The following is a 23,816-nucleotide window of genomic DNA, read 5'->3' as shown; positions in this document are numbered from 1 at the left end:
CAAGATCTTGCTCCCTCAAAGGGTGCATTTATTAGAAAAACAGCACCAAAAATACTAATCACACATTGTGTGAAGAGAACAGAATGTTGACAGGTTAAAGATCAGACAGTACCTCAAGTTCCTGCTGGTGACCATGAGATGGGATTCAGTCATCCGGAATATGTTGTGAATGGCACGAGCAGCCAACACTTGTCTCATAGCTTCATAAATCACCTCACTTGTCTCATCTGACTGAACAGCCATAGATCCCAAAAACCGGACGACGAACATCTGCTGCAAGAGCGAATCTGGAAGAGAAAAGGCGTGACTTCCTTCCCTGTGCTACTTCAGTTTTCCAGTAGCTGAAGGTATCAATGAGGTTGTTTATTTCGCTTTGGAATTCAAACAGTAAAGCTGTGGGTGGTGACTTCCTGCTATGAGCCGGGCAGTGCTCTGACCCAGTTTTCAACAGTGCTTGAACTGGCAGCAAGTAGGAACAAAAAAAAGCCAACTCACAGTTGCTTGGAAGCTTTAAAAATGTAACTGGTCTTTTATGCCTTATTTGATTAGACAGTATAATTCACTTGCCTGTCTTGTTTTCAGGTGCACATCAACTGTGGTAAATTTACGATTGTGCACAAGCCTTGTCTTCCATAAAATTAACTCTTGTCTTTCAACCTTGTACATTCCTTACTTCTGTGTCTTTCTAACCTTCCGTGCAGCTGGTTCCAATGAGGTTTTCATTAAATCCTTCCTTGCTCATTGACTATCACCATAAGACTTGTATTTACAACTAAGTTGCCATTGTGAGGAGCAGCTGAGGGAACTGGGGCTGTTTAGCCTGGAGCAAAGGAGGCTGAGGGGAGACCTTATCGCTGTCTACAACTACCTGAGAGGAGGTTGTAGCATGGAGGGGGTTGGTCTCTTCTCCCAAGTAGCAAGTGACAGGATGAGAGGAAATGGCCTCAAGTTGCACCAGGGGAGGTTTAGATTAGATATTAGGAAAAATTATTCCCAGAAAGGGTTGTCAGGCATTGAACAGGCTGCCCAGAGAAGTGGTGGAGTCACCATCCCTGGGGGTGTTTAAAAGACATGTAGATGAGGGTCTTAGGGACATGGTTTAGAGATGGACTTGGCAGTGTTAGGTTAACTGTTGGACTTGATGATCTTTAACATCGTTTCCAACCAAAACTATTCTATGATTTTATGATTATGCTACAAAGCCATCATTTGATCAGGCTCCCTTTATGGTTGGTGGTCAGCAAGGCGAAGCGGGACAAGTCCCGCTGAACGTGACTGCTCAAAGGCCACAACAACTGTGTCTACGCTGCACAAGACACCACAAAGACTGTGAAGCATTAGCTTGAGCTGAGCTGCGCAGATCCACCCGTGCAGTCTGAGACACCGGGCAGTCACCAACGCGTGGTACTCGCTTCTCTGTGCTGCTGCCGCCAGCACGGAGGTGCCGGCTTGTCCCAGCTACTCTGCTGCCAGGCAGCTTGCAACCACCCCGCTGTGCAATGAGACAGCACATGCAAGTGAGTGTTCAAATCAGTAGGTTCTGCTTTGGTTCTGTCAGTAGTTTTCTAACAGGGGTTGCTGGCTCCAGACAGCAGTTTTAACTGTTACAGAGGAAGAGGAGTACAGCCAGGGCCTGAGACCTGTGTGTGCTGGGAGAGGAAGGTCAGAAGTGCTGACTGTTGCTGGAAAGGGGGCAGCAGTAAGAAACTCTCCTTTTGCTGAAAGAGACAGGTTGCTGCTTCTAGCCATAGCCTGGGCCTCTGTGAGATATAGATTGTGGATTGCAGAGTACACATTGGTGAGAAATGGCTACTAAGCAGCCTCAAACTTGAGCAGAATCATATTACAGTCCCATGAACCCCTTTTTAAACAAGTCAACAACAACTTAAAAGAAAAAAAAAGGAAGGAAAGACCAAAAATCCCAACCCCAAACGTTTTTGCCTTTAAGCTTTTGAAATAAACCTAATCTGGAATTCGGCTTGGACTGTCAAGGAAAAAGGGTGTTTGTTTTCATAGGTGGTGATGTTTAAAAGACTGCCTTCTGAAAGGTGACGACCTCTAACTGTGCTATGGGTCTGTCACTGCTGCTCCACGGTGTCAGGTGCTTTCATTAAGAGACACTGGATAGCTGACAGCTGAATTAGGCCTAAAATCACAACTGATTTTATCTGGAAAAATACGAGGCACTTACCTTCCTCCTCATCTTTGCTGCTGTCTTCAGATTCCCCAAATGGGTTTGCACGCCTACAAAATAAGAATAAAAACTCTTAATTTCAGATTCAGGCAACCATGCACATGCTGTAACACCTGATTTTTTTCCCTGAAATCACTCTGTTAAGGTGATCGATTGCTGTCTCTGGCCATACCTGCCACCTCTGTTCTGGTCCAGGAATTCTGTGGCAGGCAGTACGATATCAAATTGAATTGGTGTTCCAGGAGCAATGAGTTGTGTGGAGTCTTGAATGCCAGCTGATTCATTGGGAATTATTTTATCATTTTCCTTATTCTTGACATTCTGGCTGAAGTGGAAATGGAAAAAAAAAAATTCAGTCAATGAATGGCGCCCTATCTTTGCTTTGGAAGGCAGACAAGATTATTAAAGAAGTCTAAACTATACATATCACTACATATGTACACTCGGTTTATGAGCAGCATCTTCCTTTTCTAGAAAGTTTTCAGGTGGCATACAGATGTAAAAGTGACTTGGGAGATTAGTTGTCTATGAAATAGCTATTTCCTTTGCCCAAGTGAAATAGATGGCAATTCTATTTATAAATCCGTAATTCACATTAAGCAGCTGTACTATGAGTAAAATTCGAAAGAAATTGACTGGCATTCCCCATGGCTACAGGGAATCTTTGGAATCTGTAAGAAATCATAATAAAAGGAATCATAAATCATTAACGGCACTGAGAGGCAAAACACCCAAAAAAGTTTCAATTTCTAGAAATAAATATCTGAGTAAGAAATTACAACTTTCTGACAAAACTTGCAGAGAAGTCTCTTCATGATGAATGTCAGTGTGACTCAAACTTGTCCTGTTATGTTTATCACACTGCTTCTGGAAGCAGGATTTCAGTCCAGCACTGGGCTTGAAAGCCAACTCCGCACAAGTCTGAAGAATTCCCACTGAGCAAGGTGGACATAAAGAAATGATACATAAAATACATATTTAGGATATAAGCGTATCCTAGAGCAAGAACACGGTTACTTCAGCTTATATTGGGGACTCTGCTGTATTATCTACATTACAAGTCATTCCCTTGCAGAAAAGCACTTACAAATAAAGCATCGTCTTTGTTTCTAAAGAAAGATCAAAATCCCAATGGCAACTGCAAGGAGCTTCCGAGCTGTGAGGTGGAGCAACAAGCATTACCCACAACACTTCAAGATATCTCACATACTTTGTGGCTTATTTTTAAGAGGAATACGAAGTTAATTCAGTTTTATACTTGTAAGAATTTATGGAAGCTGCAAAAGCTTCCATTAGCAAGCTGCATCACTTTGCTTTGGGAAAAACAGAAACCCCAGATGGGATTTTCTGAGCGCAGGTGACTGGCCCAACCTGGGCCCACATTGTTTCTGCACATCTCCTCCTTCCACAGGTAACACTTAACCTTGCCAAACTAGCTTGCTTTGCACTATTTGCTGACTTGTCTTCCATTGCATGGCATCTGTTCTTGAGGATGCTCGTAAGTCCTTGTGAGCAGATATCCTGGTGAGTTAACGGTTGGCAGAACCTGTAAGTTATTCCTTAGGTAGAAAAGTGATTTGTTTCTGATGAAGAAAACACAGTTGTCTGCAGACTTTTGTGGAACAACAAGAGATACTGCAGGGAAAAAATCTTATTTAACTAATCTTGTAGCCCTGTGCTTTGGGCTTTCAGATGTCTGATCCAGGTATCTTTTTTCATTTCTGTATTTTATGTGTCCTGTATACATAAAGGGACTGATTTTTTTTTTTAGTGCAGAGTATAGAATCCTACTAGTGAAAAAAAGAATACTGTTCTAAATAGAAGATGTCAAAGCTCTCCTTTAAAAGGAAGCCAATGGGAAGTGAGAGGAGTGTCCAGAAGGCAGGACAAACCCCCCATTTATCCAGTCTATTTATTTGTTTCATATAGTTTCCAATGAAACAAAGTTCAAAATGTCCTTGATCCATCAGAAAAACGAGAAAAAAAAAAATCAACACATTTCCGCCTGCCATAGATCTGTCAACCTCATACAATGTCAGTTCCATTCCCTTGGAAGTACATTACAGAAAAAGGTGTTGATTCATTTAATACTTCAAATGATTTTTATCCTACCATGCCCACTAAGCAGGGAGTGGAAGTCTGGCAGTTTATATCAATGGAGCTCAAATTTTGCCCATTACTAGATTCTAGGCCCACTCCCTCTCAGAACACAATCCATATTCAGAAACATATGTTGACTCTGGAACCCAATCTAGAATTTTCAAGCCTAGAACCCTAGAACCCAAATATAGAGCCAAGAACTAGAACATGATCTAGAACACCCAAAGTGAGCCAGACCCTTTGTCTAGAACACACTCTGGAACATTTAAGATAACTAGAAACTGATCTGGAGCCAGCAAAAGCGAACCACGACACACTTAATGAACCATCAAATGAGCTGGACACACACTGTCAAGCAACCATCAAAGTGGACTGTCAAGTAAGCTAAAACCCAATCTGGACCAGGAAAGTGATATAGAACACACTCTGGTGTCATCAAAGTGATCTGGAACACAGGCTAGAGATGTGATCTAGAACTTTTCAAGTGACCTAGAACCCAGTCAAGAACATGAACTAGAACCTCATCTAGAACACACCCTATAACCTGAGCTACAACGATGTGACCTGGAACCCAATCTAGAACACACCATAGAGCCCTCAAGTGAGCTAGAACCTTATCCAGACACACGACCACTCCCATCAAACCAAACACCTCCAGAATTCATCCCTGCTCTAACAATGGCTGCACCAACACCACTCTGGCTCTGCAACCAACCAACCCACCAAACCAGCCTCTGGAATGGACTCAGACTCTGGGCCCACCCTCATACCGCTCAGAGCCAGGAAAGGACCTTTCATATGGATGCAGTGTGTTCATTGGCACAGTCTGCCATGCCCAGCTTGTTGCCTTGCTTTAGCAGACAGAGGGTTTTTTTTTTTTTCAGTGAATGGGTTTCTGTCAGTTTTGGCAGCAGAGCTGCTGCCACAGTGGAGGGGAGTGTGTGTTTTACTGCAGTCTCTTCTTTGATTTGGAATTTTATTTCATTTAACTTCCATTTTTAAGGTACTTGTTTTGGCTACACGTCTATCTCACTGACACTGTCCTGACAAGTCTGTCATGAGAGCTGACGTCGCACTCTTACATAGGACTGCTTTAAGGCTTTATTCTATTGCAAACGGAGCTACTGCTTGCACGGGGGATCTAGGATGGGCATTCCATTTAAAAGTGCAGCTGCTTTCAATTATACTCTAACATTCTGGATCAAGATAGCTTTCATTTTGCGTGGCATTGCTCATTTGCCCTGCCACCTTCCTTGCTGGGCATCGTGGGGTGTATTAGAAGGGGGTTGGTTAGTAGGTCGAGAGAGGTTCTCCTTCCCCTTTACTCTGCCCTGGTGAGACCACATCTGGAATATTGTGTCCAGTTCTGGGCCCCTCAGTTCCAGAAGGACAGGGAACCGCTGGAGAGAGTCCAGCGCAGGGCAACAAAGATGATCAAGGGAGTGGAGCATCTCCCTTATGAGGAAAGGCTGAGGGAGCTGGGTCTCTTTAGCTTGGAGAAGGGGAGACTGAGGGGTGACCTCATTAATGTTTATAAATATGTAAAAGGTGAGTGTCATGAGGATGGAGCCAGGCTCTTCTCGGTGACAACCAATGATAGGACAAGGGGCAATGGGTACAAACTGGAACACAGGAGGTTCCACTTAAATTTGAGAAGAAAATTTTTCACAGTGAGGGTGCCAGAGCACTGGAACAGGCTGCCCAGGGAGGTTGTGGAGTCTCCTTCTCTGGAGACATTCAGAACCTGCCTGGACACCTTCCTGTGTAACCTCATCTAGGTGTTCCTGCTCCGGCAGGGGGATTGGACTAGATGATCTTTCGAGGTCCCTTCCAATCCCTAACATTCTGTGATTCTGTAACACTTGGCATCTCTTACAGCTTTCAGTAGGAAACATCACAAGTAGAGGAATTTCACAGAACACAGAGGCTTTGTAAAGCCAGGGCCTAGACAGGGCTTTCTGCCAGGTGACTGCTGCCCTGTAAAAAGAGCACAACTGTGCACAGAGTCTCTGGTCTGTGCAACTGAGAATGTTACCTGGGGTGGTGAACTTCGTGTTTTTTCGCAAAGCTGGTAATGGGAGTCACTGCTTGTAGGGCTGTCTGGTTTAACTTGATTGCAGCTGCCTATAAAAACAAGACCGAGCAGCTCTTTTACACACAGACTTTACATTGCCATGTAAAGAACAATGCAAAAGCAAGTTGGAAGGAACAGACTGAAAGATGGAAACAAGCTCTTACCTCTGGATTGTCAGTGAGATAGATCTGTCTGGAGATGTTGTTGATGGCACAAATCCACTGGAAGGGAAAAACGAAGTTGAACTCTACAAGCTCACTTGTATATAAGAAAAACAATATTAAGAAAATATTTGTTACCTCCTCATATTCTTTCTTGCTTTCTGCTTGAAGAGTTATACCCCTAAAATATAAACATAGTGTATCAGTGCTAGCAGTGGACACCAGGAGTGTCTGACTCCAAGTCTTACAATAACTTCACCAAGCTTTGTATCTATTACCCATCAAAGGAACAAATCTCATGAATAAGCTGCAGCTAAAGGATGTGCTGTGCAGGCAGCTGTGGGGGAGGATGGGAAGGAACATGCTTTTAATTTGGAAACACCCTTCTGGAAAACCAGAAATGCTCACTACTATAGCAAGCATGTTTTACATGAAACAGCATCTGAAGGGGTAGGTGTGACTGGCTGTCCTCAAATAAAACCTGTCTCATACGCTTTGCCTGTTGGAGTACTGATCTGAAAGCAGTATCTCCTGTCTTCGCAGTCCACAGCCATAACAGAGCAGTTGTCCAGGTCCTGAATCAATCCTCCAGCTACGGCTCCTCTTGGTTGACACATCAAGTTACCGCCTTGAGTGAAGAAATAGAGTCTTTCCCAAGTTGTAGTCACCAGACCGGTTTTACTAGAGAGAAGATGCAGTGATAAAGATTTGTTACTATTTAGAAATTACTCCAAACATATATGAAACTGCAAACATTTCCCGATGCTAATCTGAACTTCATGTTCATCCCTCGAATTTTTTTTTTTTACAAGTCTCTGTCAAGAAGTAAAAGCAGCACCTATTCCTAGCAGAGGCTAATCCTTAATGAAAGCTGAAGAATTAAACTAATTCCAAACATCCCAAGTTAAAAAAAACACTCTCTGCAGTATCAGCTAGTTAAGGAATACAAGAATTATTGGTGTTGAGTAACTGATATGAAATACTATTAAGCTGAGGAGCAGCATCAGCAATTTCAGCACAAAGAATCATCATTAAACAAGTATTTTCTGCAAGTGATATCTCAGAGTCCATCTGCCCCCCAGCAATAGAGTCCTATTATATTGTAATCCAGCTTTTAGAATGCTATGAGAACTTAATAAAAATTGCTAGTCAAACAGAAATAAACTGATATTTAATCAAATACCTAAACAGGGTTACTATATGCCACCAATAATACATAGCTCCTGTGGAAGCTGATGGAAGATTTTGATTGAAAAATCTGCAAAGGTAATTATGTATAGTATACATTAAAAGTTATGCAACTAGACTGTCCATAAAGCTTTTATTTATGTAACAGAGATCATTTATGAAAGCATGTATTAACTACAAAATACAGCTGTTTATTCTTGTAAACACTAAGTTTTCATTAGTCCTAAGAACTGGGAAAAATCTAAACCCAGCCCTATCAGTTTCTAATTTTCGGCCACTTGAATGCAGGAAATCATCCCAGTAGGAGAATGCAAAGAGAAGTAAATTTCAGGCCAGACATGAGGAAGAAGTTTTTTACACTGAGGGTGGTGAAACACTGGCCCAGGTTGCCCAGAGAGGTGGTAGATGCCCCATCCCTGGCTGGGCTGGATGGGGCTCTGAGCAACCTGATCTAGTTGAAGATGTCCCTGCTCATGGCAGGGGGTTGAGAGAGATGACCTTTGAAGGTCCCTTCCAACCCAAACTATTCTGTGATTCTATGACTCTGTTTTCAGGAAAAGAGTCTCCAGCACCTCTAACTTGGTTTAAGCTTCAAAAGCATATTTTCAAAGACGACATTGATACTTAGGAGGTGAAAACTACAGCTACCACAGTGATTCAGGAGCCTCAAATATCATTACCTGAGGAGTCTTTATGATCCCATCTCCCCCCCGGCCGTCGCCTTCCAAAAAAATGTAGCAACTAGTCAACAATTAAACAAACTAACAGGTAGCAACAGCTGTCTTACTTTCTAAGATTAAGGTAGCCAGCCTTCTGGATGAGATTTCTATTGATAGCAGGTGAAGTTACATCAGAATCTGGAGTGTAAACAGATTCATTAACTGCAATTAAGTCCTGCTGGGATACCCTCATTTTTTCAGCTTCAGCATCCAACTCTCCCTGTATGCTGCGGAAAAACAAAACAACAAGCCCAAATCCATCATTAGTCAATTTATACCAGGATATAGCTAACATCTGTAATCCAAAGTGAACACAAATACCAGCTGAGATGATATCAGAGAGCAGTGCAAAGATAAAGTTTACTTTTAGAATAGACTTTATAGGAAATAGAATGTAAGACTACATGTCCAAGGCTTTCTCTAAGGACTAAATAAATCAGTGCAGTTAGGAAAGGATGTAAGAAAGAGGCATACAATGGAGAACTGCTCCCAGATAATCTCATCGGAGCCTGAAGAGACAAGATGTGTATGCTCTGGAGGTACTGACAATAGTTTAAGGAACACACAGCTATCTTAGGTGGGCTGGCAGCAAAAGTGCAGCCAGGATTTCCCCTTGCTCTTTATTTTGAAAGCCCAGCTTGAAGATGTTACTCTTCATACATCTCATACAGTAGCTATGCTTTCTTTTTTGCAATTTGTACTAAATGTAGTTATCTTCTTTCCTCAAGGAGTACAGAGAGATAATGATTAGAATTATGAGATTGTTCTATACACCTGAAACAAGCAGACATCGGAAACAGTTAAGTGTTGGGAGTAAAAAGTTCTATTTTTTCAAGAGACATGGCTTTTAAATCCACATTTGTATGAATTTACATTGCTGAACATATAGGGATGTTGCTCTAGTATAGCAGTACAGTTCAAAACAGGCTTCACTAGAGTATCTCTTGACTTTGTCTTATTCCTGCAACTGTGTAACGTGCAGGAATTCCTGCCATAAGACCATCTATTAACCGGCCACAGGTTTTCAACAGTAACTTTTTCCTGAATTTGGAACAACAAAATCTGTAGCTGAAGCATCATTTTAGCTGTAATTTTTGTTTATAATCCTATCTTCCACTTCGGTGCGATTCAGAAAATATCTTTGCTGCAGGCTGGCAAAACTGAGCTCTTGTTGAACATATCTGTAAAAATCCAGTTTTCTGAAAGAGATAACAGTGAAAGGGTATCTGAGTGCAATTTTTCACTCAGAAACTAAGTGATAATTCATTGCAGAAGCATCATATGGATATATACTGCAGTGCTGAACATTTATGATTTCATAATATTACTAAAAGACATATGTAGCATTAAGGGGGAAGCACAGCAGCCATTTTACTGGAACAAGCAAGCAAAGAGAGGTCAGAATCATCACATGCCAGTGAAATACCCTAATATTTTCTTAATTTTTCCCCATCTACTGTCAGGCAATCATTGGGAGCCACTTGATTTTCAGAGGTTTCCAGAGACCACTTGACAGTCCCATCACACCAATAAATCTGCCTTGTTTCCATCAAACTTAGTCTGTGTTTCACTTGCAGTCTCTTCTCATCAGTCCACAACAATGCAATGGGCATAATAAGAAAGCAACTAAAGGCCTACCATTTTCAAAATGTGACACAATTAATACAATAATTTAAAAAAAGGCTATTAGATAAACTATACATAAAAAGGCTTAGATCTCCATGTCAGCTGCAAGCACTATTTGGAGCATCTGTAGACAAGGAAGTAGCTGGTTTGGTACTATCTGTTTGCAGTGCCCTTCTGCGAATCTGAGGTCTGGTTAAATATCTGTGAACTGAGGTCCTGAGGAGGTGGCCAATGTCCCTGCCAGGCTGGTCTCCATCACCCTCAAAAGCTCACTGCGGTCAAGGAAGGTTCCTAATGGCTGAAAAAAAGGCAAGTGTCACACCTGCCTTTGAGACAGGCAAGAAAAACAACCTGGGGAACTACAAGCCAGCCAGCTATACCTCAGTCCCTGGGAAAGTTGAGAAGCAAATTCTCCAGCCATTTCCAAACACATGGAGGACAAGAAGGCAAGTGGGAACAGCCAGCACAGATTTACCAAGGGCAAATCATGCCTGAGAATCCTGATTGCCTTCTGTGATGTGATGACTAGCTTGGTTGGTGGGAGAAGAGCAGTGGATGCTGTTTCACTTGGCTTCAGCAAGACCCTTCACATGGTCTCCCATAGTATCCTTACAGCCAAACTGGTGAAATACAAACTGGAGCAGCTGACTACAAGATGGGTAGAAAACATGGCTGTACTAATGAGCTCAAAGGGTTATAATCTGTGAGACAAAGCCCAACTGGTACCTGAGTGATGATCCTCATGGTCAACACTGAAGCTTACAGGTTGAGAGTCTTTAACACAAGCTCGACAACCCATAAGAGCAGAGGACACCAAACTGGGAAGACTGATAGACAGCTATGGTAGAGTGGAGGGCTGCTGTTCAGAGGGACCTTGACATGCTGCAGAAATGGGCAGATAGGAACCTCATGAAGTTCAGCAAAGACAAAGTCCTGTCTGGGGTACAATAACCCCATGCAACTGTAAAGGACGGGAGACACCTGGATAGAAAGCAACTTTCAGCAAAGGACCTGGGGATCCTAGAGGACAAGCTGAACGTGAGATAGCTCCACATCCTTGTGACAAAAAAAGGACAGTCACATCCTGGGCTGCATGAGTAGGAGTATAGCCAGTGGGTCAAAGGAAGTAATTATTCCCATCTGTTCAGCTCCAACAGGAGCACTGTGTCTAGTTTTGGTGACCCAGCACACAAAAGACAGAAACAAAGTTGAAGAGCCACCTACATGAAGTGAAGAGCCACCTACATGGCTTGGGGGCCAGAACATGGGACATGAGAAGAACTTGCAAGAATTGTTTTTCAGCCCCATGAAATGAAGGCTAAGGGGGGAAATGTACTGCTACCTTAACTACCTGATGGGAGGGTACACAGCAGATGGAGCTAGATGCTTCTTGGAGGTGTGCAGTGGCAGGATGAGAGACAATGAACACAAGCTGTAACAAGTTACTGTGTGTGCCACACGTGAGACAGAGATCCTCAAAATTTGACTGGACACAGTGCTGAGCCCTCTGCTCTAACTGATCCTGCTGTCAGCAGGAGAGTAGACTAGATGACCTCTTCAGGTCCATACTGCAGCAGCTGTTCTTTGACTTTCAGAGAAATAATACTAGCAAATATTTGATTTCTATATTAACTTTTCCAAACTTTGGGACTTATTAACCGTGTCCAGGGTACTAGGAAAACTCACAGGGTGAGAACACAAGAATACTTGTCATTGCACAGAAAGTCATTCATACTTGCACCTATGCAATAAACAACTTTCTCCCTACTTCCTGCCCAAGTGGTTAAACCTTTTGGAGAACGTGCACACAGCAGGACCAGAGATCCGTGTAGTCCACTGTCCTGTTCAATGACTGTGGCAAAAAGCCTGTGGAAAAGGACGAGGCAAGTACATATGATTCTTCTGACATTCTCCTCTCCAGTCTTTCGCAGAAGCTGGTGATAACCTGTAGCTGTTGAAAGGATCTAGAGAGACAGTGCTGCATTTAAGTCAGCGCTAAGCAGTATCTGACTGGCCAGATGAAGAGTCATTCTTGCATCATGGTGTTAGTCTGTTTCACGTGAGCTTATTTCCAGCTTTTTCACGTCTTTAGAAAGCTTGAGACTTCCTGAGCTCCCACATCACCCTCAAAATGAGACCAGCTGTGTGCATCTTACCACTTAGCCAAGTCATATGAGAGGCTGAGTTATAAAGGCTGAGTAATATCATCAGATCTGAATTAAATTAGACCATATTTTGCACGCTAGCGCCTTTCAACATTATCAATAAATGTCCGAATAAGAATTATTTAAATTCAATTTAGAAATAAAATTGGACAGTGCTGTCGGTTTTTACATAAGTGCTACTTCAGTGCATCTTTTAATCGGTCCTTTTTGTTGCACCACAAATTGCTTCCGACAAAACTGCCCTGGCATTTTCACAGTTCCCAAGACTGGATTCCTCTTCCCAAGGCACGTTTTGCTTTTCTCCAAGGTAGAAAGGAGAGAAAAACTGACAATTTTGAAACTATATGCACTTGTGGCAACTACACCAATTGGTTACTGAGAATATTTTAATGATCTCTCCTCTCTTATGTGTTTTACACTGTTAGCAATATTTAAAAGTATCTTCATTGATACAGTAAACACAAAGACTCAGTTTTACAATCAGCTTAAAGAGACGCAAGACTACATCACTGCTGAAATTCTGTAACTGCACAATTGGTCTCATTGGCTTGATGTTCCAAGAAAACAAATCTGGCAAATAAAAAGCTTTTAGCTTGATTAGCAAGCAGATCTGACTCACTGAGGCCTTGTGATCCCCAGCACTAAAGAAGGAAAGCAGTGGGCAGCATGGTCTCTAATCTTAAGTCATCAAACCATGTCCGGTGTCAGTAATTGCTAAGCTGCATGTTGTCATTCAGAATTTTGCAAGCTTCTCTTTTGTTTTTTCCCAAGACATCACACTCCTGTACTAGTTACATTTGAGTGGTACTTGCAAGAATTTTTGTGTGACAGACTTAAAACAAAAAAACTCAGACTCAGCAGAAAAACTGAGCAGCCTGTCTTTGCTTCCATTTCCTACTGTATGTTGTCCAGAATTCAAATCCATCAGACTCTGGAAAACAAGGGCTTATTCTATGGTGGGGATCCAATGGCAGGACAGTCACAGTACCTGTATGACACAAGCAAGGTGCTCTAGCCCTACTAACAGGCACTCTCTCAAGGAAGTTTAAAATCTCTTCCAGTCTGTACAAACACTATGTAGATTGCAAAGGGATTTATTTCAGAAGAGTGTGAAAAGATATATAAATAAGTATAGATATACAGGGAGTAAAGAATCATTTAGTGAAAGAATCTACTATACAGGGAGATTTCTTATAACACTCTTCTCAAGTAAACAAGTATGTGTTATTTAAAATGCCACCGGAGTCAGAATAAGTAATGATTTGGATACAGTCCAACATGAAAGGTGTGAAGCAATAAACTGAAGGACTCAGTTTAGTGTTCCAGCTGATTTAAAATAAATTAATGTTCTCTCTAATAGGATTACATTTAAAATGTAAAGTTTACATTTACAGGGACTTAATTATAAAGAAAATGTCAATCTTCACTATGAGACCGCAGGGGAGAAAAAATAATCACAAAATTAGGAGTAGAAAAGTAGAGGCAGTTTGTTGAAACAAGGACTTAGCCAAAGCAGGTGAAACTCAGCGGACCAGTACAGCCTACACTGGATGCAATGAGTATGTTCTCTACGGTGAGGAGTTTTGTTTGCCTCTATAGGCCCTAAATTCTTATTTGAGAGGTCAATGGATTATTGTTACAGTATTGTTACAGAAGACCCAGCAAGTATAAATATGTCTAATTCAGAATGAAGAGACACAGGTATGTAAGAAAGCAAGTGAACATTGCAGTATGTACTTCCTGGCTATACTGTAAAAATACTCTCTGCAGTGCACTGACAGCATTTTCCTTTCCTGTACATTTTCCATGTACAAACATACCTCATTTCCACCTGCTGCTTTAACAAAATATGCCCAACAACACAATGCAAGCACGGAAGGATTCTCTTGAGAAAGAAACAGAGGCGTTCTCTGTTACGTATTGAAGGTTACAGTGCTATTGCTCAGAATTCCAACAAGCCCCAAGTTTTGTGTTACCTTTGAACCATGTCCGAAACAGATGACAAAAAGCTGTCCATTCTTTTGGAAAACATCTCTGCTCCTTTCTTAAAAAAGTTGATCTGAAAAATACAAAAAAACCCCAGACAATGGAAGTTATCTTGGTTGTGGCAGACAAATAAGAGGTTGTAGGGACTGTGTTAACAGCTATTCCATTATGACTGATACTTTGGGCTGGTGATCAAACACATGGTCAAAACAGCTGCGTTGCCTTTGTATTCCTCACTTTTGCAGCTTTCCTCCCTTTCACACCCACTTTGACAGGCACATAAGGTACAGGGTGCTGACACGTATGTTTCCAATGAACTTGCTAAAGGACTGAAACAAGGGAACATGTGGCCTCCTCCCATACCAGCACTGTACAGAACTTGGTCTAGCAGTGTTAAGACCCACTCTATGCAATACCACCATATCAAAAGGAACAGGCACAAACGATCCATTAGATTTAGTAGTCGAACCTGGACTACCAGCTCCAACCTGGAAATGCTCTAAACTGCTATAGCAAAGTCAGTCAGGAAAATGATGAAGTGTAGCTGTGCTAGCAGAAGCCTCCAGGGCAATCAGTTATGTCAACTACAGATTTACCATAGATTTTCTTCTACTGGAAGCAGCTAAATAAAGCTGCTAAGGCCAAAGTGCACATTTTGTGACAGAAGATGAATTCGCCTTGCTGGTATGGCTCAGATGTGCAACAGCAGCAAAGCACTCAGTGTAGACTTGACCTTGGATTACCTGTTGTGAGGCACACAGCCATCACTAGGGCCTATTGACAACTGTGTGGAACATGGACATGGCTAAAGCGTCTGTGCAAATGTAGTATCAGTGAACTACTCAGGAAAGAGATGTAAAATCAAATTCTTGGCTGTTAGGCAATTTATTAGCCATTTCATCCAATTTTACTTGTGATTCTACTCCTTTTCCCTAACCTTGGGACATGGGATTCCTCTTAGAATAACAGAATCATTTCAGTTGGAAGAGACACTCAGGATCATTGAGTCCAACCATAACCTAACTCTAGCACTAAACCATGTCCCCAAGAACCTCGTCTAAATGCCTTTTAAACACCTCCAGGGACAGTGACTCAACCACTTCCCTAGGCAGCCTGTTCCAATGCCTGACAACCCTTTCCGTGAAGAATTTTTTCCTATTATCCAAGCTAAACCTCCCCTGGCACAACTTGAGGCCATTTCCTCTTGTCCCATCACTTCCTACTTGGGAGAAGAGACCAACACCCCCCATGCTACAACCTCCTCTCAGGTAGTTGTAGACAGTGATAAGGTCTCCCCTCAGCCTCCTTTTCTCCAGGCTAAACAGCCCCAGTTCCCTCAGCTGCTCCTCATCAGACTTGTGCTCCAGACCCCTCGCCAGCTTTGTTGCCCTCCTCTGCACTCTCTCTAGTACTTCAATGTCCTTCTTACCTATAAATCAGATTTCTGCAACCATGTTATTGGCCACAGACACCCTTTACACACAAAGAAGAGAAACCACGCTTTCTTGAACAATGATTCTATTTCAGAACCCTACTTCAGGAGGGAAGAATTCTACTAATGATACTGAGAGACTGACACACCTAGCTTAGTTGTTGATGTCAGTTTTCAGTCAAATAAACCCTGTATTAGCCATTGGTTCTTCCAAAAATGCCTTGTGGCCTGCTCATTCACTGGAAACGTGAGATATGAGACACACGTTTTGAGTAATTAATAAAGAAAATATATACTTGGGCTGAAGGGCAGTTCACAGTATTGAAACACCAATATCAACTTGCTTCTGGCTACTCTGTCATTCCCATAACTACCTAAGACTTTCCTATGTAAGGCACTAAGATATGGCAGTTTTACCAGATAAAATACAGGGAAAAAAAAGTTCTGTTTGGCTTCCAGTAAAGGAAACCAATGCAGTTCTTTCACTTAGCATAATTACAGCAAAAAATCAGTGTGAACTCCCATGGTGGGGAAAGCGACAGAATTCTCATTTATTACCCATTTTATATGGCACACACGATTTGCAACAGACACAGGACAATGGAAATGATGATCCACACTACAATCTCAAACAGAGCACTGCATCTATTTTTTCTGTTCTCACAGCCCAACTCTCATTTTCCCACACTTTGCTTTCATCAATAGCGAAGCACAACAGATCTTTAAAACGGGTAGTAATGAGAACCAAGTGCTGTGAAAATACTAGTTTGTTGATCTCCTGACATCCTGGAGAGTTAGATTATCAGTATTACTACCACATTTTACAGACCTGAGAAATAAGTGTTCAGCCACTATATCAAATTGCTGGCAGAATAAAGATTAGAAAGGGGATCTGCCATCCTTATGCTCAATCTGCTCTACTGTTCTGCCTTTCCAGTTCTCCAGTACGTGCTCTGCTCCCCCTCATGTACATTCCTCATCAATACGCTGAACATTATGTGCCAGGAAGTGAACTGCTATATAGGAGAGTTTGTGCACACATAGTAAACAGTGGAAGAAAATGCTTCTGCACTCATAGCTCAACCATGAAAAAAATTAACCCCAGGCTGATTTTGTGTATAAGTGTGTTGGATATTTTTTCATTGGTGTCTTTCCTTAATATCTAAACATTCAACTTTCTGCTACAAACAAAATCAGTTGTTTCACCCTGTCCCTATTACCATTTGTCAGTTCTCAAAAAAAAATCCAGAGCTACAATGTTTTACCTTTCCCAGAGATACGTCTAAGTGATATAGTTGCTTTACTGTCCATACCTGCCCTCGTGTATATCCTAGCATAGGTTCCATCATTGCCACTCTCTTCCTGTACTGCAGAGCATTCAGGGCACAGTAATATTGCAGAGATGAAAGGTGCTGCTTTCTCCTTGCATTTGCCACTTCTTTTGCCACTTCTGCCTTAAGCTGAATAAAAATTGATAAAAAGGTTGGCAAAGTGTTACTGTGCACATGGATATATTTACTGATTATTTTCAAGTTATCTTTAAACAACTCTCATTACAGAACTTCTCCACATGAAAATGAAGGACAAGAAGCTAAGAAAGCAAATCCAAAACCCAAAGCAAGTGCTTCAAGCCCTTCTCTGGCAAGATACATAAGCATTCGGGGAGCTGCTGTGACTATATACTAAGTAACCGCCACAACTAAAGTTCTGGATCTGATCTCAGTGCAAGAAATCTCTTTGCAGCTGAGATCACAACACAAGCCTGCAAGTGCAGAATTCAGAGATGAATAATTCACAGTATGCTACATCACATTCTGTTCTGTAATGCATTTCCTTTAAAGGATCACCCTGTAGAACTGATGTGCACTTAGGACAGGGCCAATCACACACTTTTTGGCATACAGGGATATATTTTGGAATAGTAGTCCAGCAGGCAAAGAAGAAGAAACGCAAAACAATGCCACCAACAGAATTACGTGTACTGTAAGTGGAATGACTATCCATACAGAGAAATTTAGCAGGAAGGTAGATAAAAAACAGAATGCTTTATTTAGAGCAGACACAAGGCTTCACGACAGTTCACAATTAATTGTACCCAGTGACACAGCATCACCACATCAGCTGCACAACAGTGGGCCTATACAAATGTATTTGTAGCCATTTGGATTGCCTCTACCTAAAGAGCTCCCCCGGATCTGAAGGGCTCCAGCTAAACACAATACTTGATCACTTGCCTAATTTGGAGAAAACAGATATAACTTTGCTGAATTTATGTTTAAAAGCTTTGTGTCTGCTTGGAAACGAAATCACAAGTACTCTTGAGCTACTGTGAATTTAACTGATAAACTCTCCAAAGTTCATAAGTGAACCATGATACAGCTGATGAAAACTTTTCCTTTTCCCTTCCGCATTCGTTACCTTTTCATTTTCTTTCCTTTTCGGTAACCTGCTATACTTTGCCATGGACACGTCATGTTCTGTAGACAAGGAATATTAATTTTTTTAGAAATGTGATGCGTGTGTGTGTAGATTAAAAATGTCTTCTGTGATATAACAGGTGCACACCATTAGAAACAAACAAAACAGGGAAACATACCATTGCTAGCAAGGCCAAAAAGATCCTTTAATGTGCTTACTTCTGGAAAAGAGAAATCAAAGATTCAAAGTGAAAACAGCTGTAAAAACTTTGTTCAACTGAGGCCATTTATGGCAGATTTAATGCCTAAGTCACTCCAATAATTTCAAAGCAGAGATGCATGAGTTGTGCCTGTCTTAAAAATGACAAACCAGATCAGCTGCTAAGGAAATGAATTAGGCAGACAGTAAGTTGTCAAGAAGGTTTACTTGATTGAGTAAGTTATCACTATGAAAAAGATTCCTTATCTGCCAGTGTAATTCAGCCAAAGAAGCACTATCTCAGTACGCTTGTTATCACAAAAGGCCCACCACTACCATAAACGATTGGCAGTTCTGAACAACTTCCTGATCATGCTTATGTGATACCGAGAAATCTAAGTCCCAGAAATATATGAACTCAGTCCCTTTAGCGTACGAGAATCTTCATCAATGTGGAACACTTTTTGCTATGTTTTGCTGTACAAAGCAATATGTATCTAACATATCTGACCATTGGCTATGATGCTCTCATAACAGACACTGGCCATGAGTTTCTGATGCAGAGAGAAGGAAGAGAAACTAAACAGGTCACTCAACTTTCACAAGTGTTGGGCACAAGCTGCTCTCAGCGTCCATACCAAAGTATTCTGCAACTGGAAAAGCCCTTCTCAAAAAGTTACAGAGAAGGCACATTCACAAGAACAGACATTATGCAACTGCGAAAAGGAGAAATTGCAGGATGCCATCATGGTCTCTGATTGCTTGTAACAACCTACTCAGTAATCAGCTTCATGCCACCTTTTTCTCCTCAGAACACTTCCTCAGGACTCTGATGCAGACAGACTGTAATTCTTCCCAAGTGTGACTAACTTGCACCTAGAGGTTTCTACAGTATTCAATACATAGACATAAAAAGATCAAAAGCAAAAACAAAAACATAGTTCATCTTCCTTGTTTAAGCCTATGATAAAATTTCATTATGGCCAGGCCTCTGCTAAAAATGCTGTTCTAGAGAAAAATGGAGGTGGTGATGGATGGCTGAACAGAACAATAAAGATTTTTACATCCAAGGAAAATGAAGAAACTTCCATTTTTTGTCATGAAGCAGCTGAGGCTTTGGCTGTAGACTTCACCTGTTTTAAGTAAACAGTTTCCAAGTTTGTGCAATCGGGTTCCTTGGAACTACCCTTGGATGGCAAGAATTTAAAGAGGACTGATTCCTTAAAAGGGAGGGAATATACTGTACTCTGAAGTTAAAAAGCCATTCTTTCTTGCGCTTTTCAAATGAACCTAAACTTCTGAAGTGAGATAAATACTCTCTGCAAGCCAGATTCACTGCTAAATTTCCCTTCTTTAGACAATTACAATATCAATTACTTCAGTGAAATTACAGTAGTATAAAAGCACAGTGACCCAGCAAAGAAAAAAGCTGTGTATTTTTAAATTCACACCATATGGTGCATAAAATGTTACGTGGTGAGCTTGCACAGCTTATGTCTGAGTAAAAGCATGCACCTGTCAATGCAATTCTGTAGCAGAATAAAAATAACACAAAAAACTTTTCTGTGAATCATCAAAGAACAAATTATTACATGGCATTATGTCTCAGTTTATTACGAAATAAACAAGAAGGAACACATGCAGAAAGTTAAAGCTTTAAAAGAAATTTACCTGTGAGGTCCTTTTCCCGAAATTGTATTATTGGGAGGACCATTGTATCCGCAAGCTGTTTTGCCAGTTCAGAATGAAGAATATTGAGCTAAAACAAAGAATACAGGAATGCTCTAAGACACAGTGTAAATAAAAAAGGTAACAGCACTCTGCAGCCTGCCATTTGTGCCCAGCAGACAAAACAAAGGTATAATGTATTTCATTGTACTTCAGTGCTTACAACAATTTTCTCAAGATTATTTTTTTTTTCAGCAGGGTAGCGTGGCCGAGCGGTCTAAGGCGCTGGATTAAGGCTCCAGTCTCTTCGGGGGCGTGGGTTCGAATCCCACCGCTGCCAGAAATATTTTTAAGATGCAGAAACTAGCTCCAGATGCTGGAAGGCAGCTCTGTGGAGAGGGACCTGAGGGCTCTGGTCCAATGGCAAGTTGAACATGAGCCAACAGTGTGCCCTGGCAGCCTCGGGTGCACCAATGTTGGGTGCCTCGCCAGCCAGGCGAGGGAGGTGATTGTCCTGCTCTGCTCTGCACTGGTGCGGCCTCACCTGGAGCACTGTGTGCAGTTCTGGGAGCCACAGGATGAAAAAGATTTAAGCTACTAGAGTGTCCACAAGAGGGCTACAGTGTTGGTGAAGGGTTTGAAGGGGAAGCCGTATGAGGAGCAGCTTAAGTCACTCGGTTTGTTCAGCCTGGCAAAAGGAGGCTGAGGGGAGACCTCATGGCAGCTACAGCTTCCTCACAAGGGGAGGAGGAGGGGTAGATGCCGAACTCTTCTCTTTAGCAACCAATGACAGAACCAGAGGGAATGGCAGGAAGATGTGCCAGGAGAGGTTTAGGTTGGACATGAGGAAAAGGTTCTTCACCCAGAGGGTGGTGGAGCACTGGAACAGGCTCCCCAGGGAGGTGTCACAGCCCCAAGTCTGAGAGTGTTCAAAAAGAGACTGGACAAGTCCTCAGACACATGGTGTGAATTTTGGGTTTGTCCTATGCAGGGACAGGAGTTGGACTCGATGATCCTTGTGGGTCATTTCCAACTCAGGACATTCTATGATTTTTGTATAAGTGAGACAGATGGCCATTTTCCCCTAAATGTTTAATTCCTACCTAGTGTCACCCACAGATCCAAGAAGTTTTCAGTTCCCACATACTGAATCAGGGCAGTTCACTGGATCATTAATTCTAATGCTTAACCCAACAGGATTGAATCTGTAATCAGCCTTTATTAACCAGTTTTTGTTAGTCTCTACAGCACAGAGTTACAGTCCCACCACCAAGACTAGAATCTCTTTCCATTCATGAGCGTTACTCAGGCCACATACACAACAAAGGACAACTATAATGAAAGGTCCCATTCAAATACTTTACTTTCAGAGCAGTTTCCCATTCCTGTTTTTATAAGTGTTTCTTGAAAATTCAGCACATCGAGACATATTTTAAAGCACCGGTGTGACACTGTGTAGGATGAAGGCAGGGCCCTCATGTCAGCAGTGGCATGCTAAGAATGTCAGATGGGTTCAGGTAGGACAACTGTCAATCACGCTGCTAGAGCACTTGATGCTACAAACCAGGACGCGATATTCTGCCCACTTGCTCACAGTATCCTGGAGGCCTCTGGGCAGGGTGTTGCAGGTGAGGATGATGTCAGTTACTTCCCACTAGATGATACAAAACTATCCAGAACAATTCAACACCTGTAGAACAGACAACTGAGAAACGGGTACAGGGGGTGGCTAACACACAGAAAAGGAAGCTGAGGAATGGAGCAGGTTCTTGTGACAGAAAATGTGACTGACAGAAGTGACTAGAGAGGTTCTCTTGTGCCTGGGAAGGAGAAAGTTCTTGCTTTGATTTATTTGTAGACAGACAAGCATAAGACTTGTGATAACAAATTCTCCTTTCAAGTACCCCCCGAGAGCACATGTGCAGCACGAGAAGCCTAAGGAGAAAGGTAACTTTTAGGATTCCTCTTACTATATTGTTGGAGTTACCCATGGGCTCTAAAATTTTTAACTTATTTTTTGCCAGACAACTCTCCTATCTCCTCTCCCAAACAGCAGACCTCTCTACAGCCTTCTGCCTTCTTAACGAAAGCTGAAAGTAGACTAACAAAAAGAACAACACTTTTCTGATAGCACAGCACTGTGATACGACAAATTATACTTAAGCAATAAGGCCCTAGATACTAAGATTATACTGAAATGTTATATGGGCAGGTCTATCAAAAGCATTTAGAAAGACTCCTGGTACTCAGCAGCAACCTCCAGAGAGCGGAAGTGTTCAGAGCCCACAGCTGTAGTGCCCGACCTGCCGTCCGCAGGTATTTCTGCAGCCTCTCCCTGACATCTCTGGGTTCTGTGTGATCTCACAGCAACTGAACTGCAGCTTTACTCATTCACAGCTGCCATGCGTCCACCCCTGGCAGGTTTTGGCTCAAACTGCAGCATTTAAAGCTCAAAACTGCAAACGTCATTATTAAATGGAATTGAATTAGAAATGGCCCCAGCCTAAATGAAACGCCCTGTTTCAGTCTCTTTTATAATTCCCCCATTTAGGTAGTTCAGCTTTGCTCTGAGGACAGCATGTGGGACAAAGCCACAGAAACAATTCTAACCATTACAAAAGGGTGATATTATACTTCTTTTTCCCCCCCATTTAAATGATCCTATAAAACCCAGGCACCATCTAGCTTTCAGAAGAAAAGCTCGGAATAAAAAGGATGAAGACCAAAAGAAAAAACACCAATATTCTATACTGTAAAAGTAGAATATTGGGAAGTCAAGTTACCTCATCCACAACTTTTGAAAAGTAATGAAGGGTGGATATCACTTCTTCATCTCCTTTACCTAAGGCAAAATGCTGAAAATAGAAACACAAATTTGGTCCATAAATCATTACAGGTGAATATAAAATACAATGTGTTTTACTATAAAAGTAATGAATGCTCCTACAAAATGCAATAAATGACAAAACTAAATGAAAAAAACAGCAACTCACTAATAGATACTCTTTTACCCTGCTCCTCTTGTTTTAAATGAATAGATTTTGGGAAACATATAGTTAATGCTTATTATACTAATTTTAAAGTCATGGTCATACAATAGGAACAAACTGGTTTGCATCTTAATAAATTTTTTAACTCACATTTTGCACTTTTTTTTTTTTTTAAAAAAAAGATTCTCAGAAGTTACCTAACTCCCTTGAACATCTGGGGAATTTTACAACAGCCTTCACATGAAACCAAGTAAAGCCGATGGCCTAAGCACTTCTGGAAACCACACTATTTACACAGACTTCTTTGCAAGTGCTGAGGCTGAAAAGAAATCAAAGGCATATGTTAAACATACCTGCTTTTCATAGGCAAGGAGCTGCTTCGAAAGCTGTTGTGTGGCAAGACACATTTCATTCTGCAAACAAAAGTCACACATTAATAGAAATAATAAAGGTCTTGAGCTCTGCTGTTGTTACTTTGTTACCAGCTTCTTGACTGAATCTGCAACTACTTACACAAACATTCAGTTGTATGTGAACAACCAGTACCAAAATACCTGCACAAACAAGCAGCAATAACAGGTATACTTCAGACCTAATCAACATACAATTTGTTTAATTACTTTGAATCGAGGGTAGGATTTAGGGTTTATTTTTGGGTTAGGTTCTGCCCCCCATATCCAATAACAAAATTAGAACAATCTCAAACATGTAAGCTGTTGTATCAGCATAAGAATGTTTCATATTGGTTAATCATCTTTCCCCAAAACCTACACAAGAGAAAGAATCAGTAGATGTGACTTTATATAATGCATTCTCAATCAGGGAATGTACTGATGCAATTACAGCGCTTTAGGTTGATAAAGTAGTACAAAACAACACATAATTCTGTATTTTCAT

General features: G+C 41.5%; 1 protein-coding gene across 3 annotated transcripts in view; it reads right to left on the bottom strand.

Moving 5' to 3' along the window:
* The window catches only part of APPL2 (adaptor protein, phosphotyrosine interacting with PH domain and leucine zipper 2), a 42,836-nt gene that overhangs the window by 3,992 nt on the left and 15,028 nt on the right, over nt 1–23,816 (bottom strand). The window contains exons 3-17 of one of the 3 annotated variants that reach the window (XM_082043621.1): nt 23,273–23,332; nt 22,713–22,784; nt 19,933–20,020; nt 18,242–18,283; nt 18,064–18,122; nt 16,959–17,105; nt 14,204–14,286; nt 8,505–8,663; nt 7,022–7,210; nt 6,668–6,710; nt 6,533–6,589; nt 6,330–6,418; nt 2,367–2,519; nt 2,192–2,244; nt 113–287 (exon numbers count right to left, since the gene is read on the bottom strand). In XM_082043621.1, the coding sequence (XP_081899747.1) occupies nt 113–287; nt 2,192–2,244; nt 2,367–2,519; nt 6,330–6,418; nt 6,533–6,589; nt 6,668–6,710; nt 7,022–7,210; nt 8,505–8,663; nt 14,204–14,286; nt 16,959–17,105; nt 18,064–18,122; nt 18,242–18,283; nt 19,933–20,020; nt 22,713–22,784; nt 23,273–23,332 (1,469 nt within the window). The remainder of the gene's footprint in view (nt 1–112; nt 288–2,191; nt 2,245–2,366; nt 2,520–6,329; nt 6,419–6,532; nt 6,590–6,667; nt 6,711–7,021; nt 7,211–8,504; nt 8,664–14,203; nt 14,287–16,958; nt 17,106–18,063; nt 18,123–18,241; nt 18,284–19,932; nt 20,021–22,712; nt 22,785–23,272; nt 23,333–23,816) is intronic. The other 2 variants (XM_082043622.1, XM_082043623.1) reach the window with 2 other exon arrangements.

This window comes from Streptopelia decaocto, assembly GCF_964273445.1.
Source record: "Streptopelia decaocto genome assembly, chromosome: 1".
NCBI lineage: Eukaryota > Metazoa > Chordata > Aves > Columbiformes > Columbidae > Streptopelia > Streptopelia decaocto.
The sequence above is the reverse complement of the archived record's forward strand: the minus strand, read 5'-3'. Positions and strand labels throughout refer to the sequence as shown.